This window comes from Palaemon carinicauda, chromosome 3 (genome assembly GCF_036898095.1).
Source record: "Palaemon carinicauda isolate YSFRI2023 chromosome 3, ASM3689809v2, whole genome shotgun sequence".
Classification (NCBI taxonomy): Eukaryota; Metazoa; Arthropoda; class Malacostraca; order Decapoda; family Palaemonidae; genus Palaemon; species Palaemon carinicauda.
The window spans coordinates 95,704,844-95,708,897 of record NC_090727.1 but is presented as its reverse complement, the minus strand read 5'-3'; the positions used below and the strand labels follow the sequence as shown (position 1 = coordinate 95,708,897).

General features: G+C 37.9%; 1 protein-coding gene across 1 annotated transcript; it reads right to left on the bottom strand.

Moving 5' to 3' along the window:
* Window positions 1-1,638: 1,638 nt before the first annotated feature.
* LOC137632811 (probable inactive protein kinase DDB_G0270444) lies at window positions 1,639-2,442 on the bottom strand. Its single transcript, XM_068364915.1, has one exon. It carries the CDS (start codon window positions 2,440-2,442, stop codon window positions 1,639-1,641), a length of 804 nt encoding a protein of 267 aa, XP_068221016.1.
* Window positions 2,443-4,054: the final 1,612 nt, after the last annotated feature.

Genomic DNA, 4,054 nt, shown 5'->3' with positions numbered 1-4,054 from the left:
TCATAATAATTTACATAATAATATCCGAATTTTTCAGTTGAAAAAATAATTCTGACTTGAACGTTCCAAATTCCTCTCCGTCTTCAGGGATATGATATGATGATTAAATACTCTTTTCTTTACTGCGTTTCATTCTACCTTGAGGCGTCAGTGACCATGGCAGTTATGACGCCGCCTAGTGTCAATGACCTTTGTAGTTGCGACGCTAGGCAACCTAATCAGTCTTTAAATATGATCATATGATAAAACGCCTGATGTAGGAGCTCTCTCTCTCTCTCTCTCTCTCTCTCTCTCTCTCTCTCTCTCTCTCTCTCTGTATGAAATTTACCTTTGAGGTCTATTTGCTATTGAAATGGCAAAAATACCTATTTAGGATATAATTGTTTATCTATATGCAACAAATATAGCCGTTTCTAGTCTACTACAGGAATAAGGTATCAAAAATGTCATTATTCTTGTCTCGATCTTGTCTAAAGAGAGATATATAATATCAGCACTTAAATGATTAAGAACAGAATGAATAATTTAGGCCAATGCTAATTAAAAATCCTGTCTCCCGTTTTCCATGAGAGAGAGAGAGAGAGACCCTATATCAAGGGTTTTATTAATATGATCATATTTAAAGATTGATTAGGTTGGCTAGCGTCGCAACTACAAAGGTCATTGACACTAGGCAGCGTCATAACTGCCAGGGTCACTGACGCCTCAAGGTAGAATGAAACGCAGTTAAGAATAAAGTATTTAATCGTCATATCATATCCCTGAAGACTGAGGATTTTGGAACGTGTATGTGCCTTCTGAAGCCTATTGGAAAGCTTGGTGAACTAGTCTCTCTTAGGTTGTGTAAAGGTGCCATCCTTCTAACATTAAATGGTCTTTGACCTCTATTTTAAGGTGCCATCCTTCTAGCATTAGATGCTCTTTGACCTCTATTTTGAGGTGTCATCCTTCTAGCATTAGATTCTCTTTGACCTCTATTTTGAGGTGTTATCCTTATGGCATTAGATGTTCTTTAACCTCTATTTTGAGGTACCATCCTTCTAGCATTAGATGCTCTTCAACATCTATTTTGAGGTGTCATCCTTCTAGCATTAGATGCCCTTTGACCTCTATTTTGAGGTGTCATCCTTCTAGCATTAGATGCTCTTCGACCTCTATTTTGATGTGCTATCCTTCTACTATTAGATGCTCTTTGGCCTCTATTTTGAAGTACCATCCTTCTAGCGTTAGATGCTCTTTGCCCTCTATTTTGAGGTGCCATCCTTCTTGCATCAGATGCTATTTGACCTCTATTTTGAGGTGTCATCCTTTTAGCATTAGATACTCTTTGTCCTCTATTTTGAGGTGTCATCCTTGTCCCGTTTTGGTTTCTTCTTTGGTTTCCTCATCAAAAGTTTTCTTGTGGGTACGTCTTCTCCTTCTTGTTTTTCTTCCTTCACAACGACCACTTTATTGTCATCTTCTGCTGCAGTTTCACACCTTTCAACGTCACCCATCCCTTCTAGTTTTATAACCTTTTTCAAAATCTCTCTTATGAAGTTCCTTCTTCAGTGAACAGATGACATCCTTCGCTGTGGACAATTCTTTCTTCATTTGATCTTTTATGTTGGTCATTCGAACAATCTTATCGTTCAAATTCTACTCTCGTTTAACTTTGTTCTCCGGTTGTTCCCGAAGACCTTCGTTCTTTGTTATTATGGACATTGCCTCCTTTAGCTCATGATTTTGTACTAGAGCTTTAGAAATCTCCCCCTGCAGCTCTTCTACTAGACTTTGGTGTCCTTGGCTTCTTTTCTGATTATGGACATCATTTTTCTCCTGAGCCATTTTCAGCTCCGCTTTCAACTCTAGAATTGATTGATAATAATCAGCAAGTTGATTTTCATGGGATTCAATCACAGCCTGTTTATTGGCAAGTTCCTTAGCCATGTTTTCATTCTTTCGCCTGAGATCTTCAATTTCGGTGTCTCCGTCCGTCTGAACCGTTACATCTGTGTTAGAGACTGGTCCAGTCTCTAACTGAACTTCTACATCTCTGTTAGAGATAATCTGTTCAATCTTTACCTGAACTTCTACATCTCTGTTAGAGATAATCTGTTCAATCTTTACCTGAACTTCTACATCTCTGTTAGAGATAAGCTGTTCAGTCTTTACCTGAACTTCTACATCTATGTTAGAGGTAAGATGTTCAGTCTCTATCTGAACGTCTACATCTCTGTTAGAGGTAAGATATTCAGTCTCTACCTGAACTTGTAGATCTCTATTAGAGACGACACTCCCTGTGCCTCCTGGCAGCAGCAGCTGTTCCTCCTCACCGGAAAGCAAAGGCTCTTTCCCACTGATGACAGCTTCCGTCTCCTCAGAAACTCTATCGAGTTTCTCCTGGTCCAAGATAGGCTCAAGTGCCTCACTCTTTTCCTCCTCGGCCCAGAATTTCCTCATCAGAAGACCACCTCCCTAAATGGTTGCTGGTCCTGAAACCCGTGTTCGGAAGAGGGACCTCCAAGTAGATATTTCTTCCCGTACTGGCTGATAGCTCTCAATGCGTTGTTTGTGAACATCGTTGCAAAACTCAGAATGCAGATCACTTGACTTTGATCAGGTATAATTTGAAGAAATCGAAGTAGATCTTCGCAGGAATATCAATTCCGAGATTGAAGGAGTTTTGAAGACTGGAGACGTCTTCGTTGGCTTCGAGATCGTCTCCTGAAACTTATTCCGATTATAATTCGAATGAGAGCGAGATTTGGAAGACTTCTTCGTTCGCTTTGGGAAAAATCTTCACTCGGTCTTCACCGAAACTTACTTTTTGCTCTTGAAAAAGACAAGTTTATCTCTATTTCTAATTTTTTTTTTCAAAACACGAATCTTATTCCGCCATTGAATATTTCTTTAGTAATTTCTTTTCCCCGAAGGAAATATGTAGATAGATAGATAGATAGATAGATAGATAAATAGATAGATAGATAGATAGAATTGTATTTATAAAAAAAAAATTAAAATTCTTATGAGGTGTGAATGAAGACTCGGATGAGAACGGGATGGTGTGAAGCCTTCTGAAGACATCGTTGGGTCGGAGAAGAATCTTCTGGTCTTCACCGAAGATTTCTTTCTGCTCCAGCAGAAGTTTTGCGTTTTTCTCTTCTTTTTTCTTTTCCTTTTTTGAAGAGACGAATCTAATATCTCCATTGACTATTCCTTTCGTAATTTCTTTACCCCGAAGGAAATCTTGAAAAAAATCTTACAAAAAAGAACGTGAGAGAGAGAGAGAGAGAGAGAGAGAGAGAGAGAGAGAGAGAGAGAGAGAGAGAGAGAGAGAGAGAGAGAGAGAGAGAGAATGAAGCGTCGTATGATGCTAGAGAAGAAATGTATTGGTTAGTCTATGCGATAAATATTTTATATATTGCTTTTACTATATCATATTTATATGATATAAAGTATTTATATATACATAAGTACACACACACACACACACACACATATATATATATATATATATATATATATATATATACATATACACACACATTCTCTTCTGTCCTCATACACCTGATAACCAGAGTGGGGATCCAATATAGCGTGTCTGGCTAGATAAAAGACCTAATGACTCTATAGCGTCAGTACCTCAATGAATGGATGATTTTAAACAAAAACGCTCCACATAGCAAACGAACATTGCATTGTGAAGAAGGGAGAAGTGACTAGTGGAACCTGGAAGGTAGTCTGGAAAAGCAAAACAAGAAGAACGTTGAAGACTAAAAGTTGATTTATTTGAAAGGATTCCAACAGAAAATACAGGAAGAAGAGGGAGACAGAAATGAGAACGGGAGAGAAGATTGAAAGAATCCGAAAAGAACTAATGATAAGTCGTTGATCAGTTTAGGAGAGAGTGAATTTGAAATAAGAAATAAAGTCCATTATATTGATTTACCAAAAATGAAGATTTTGCAGAATAAGGTAGAAACTATGCAAAAGTAGAGAGTATGGAAGGATAAGAAAAAGATCCGAGTTTCTTCATTCTGACGTAAGAAGAAAAAAGGCCGAAGAAGTCTTC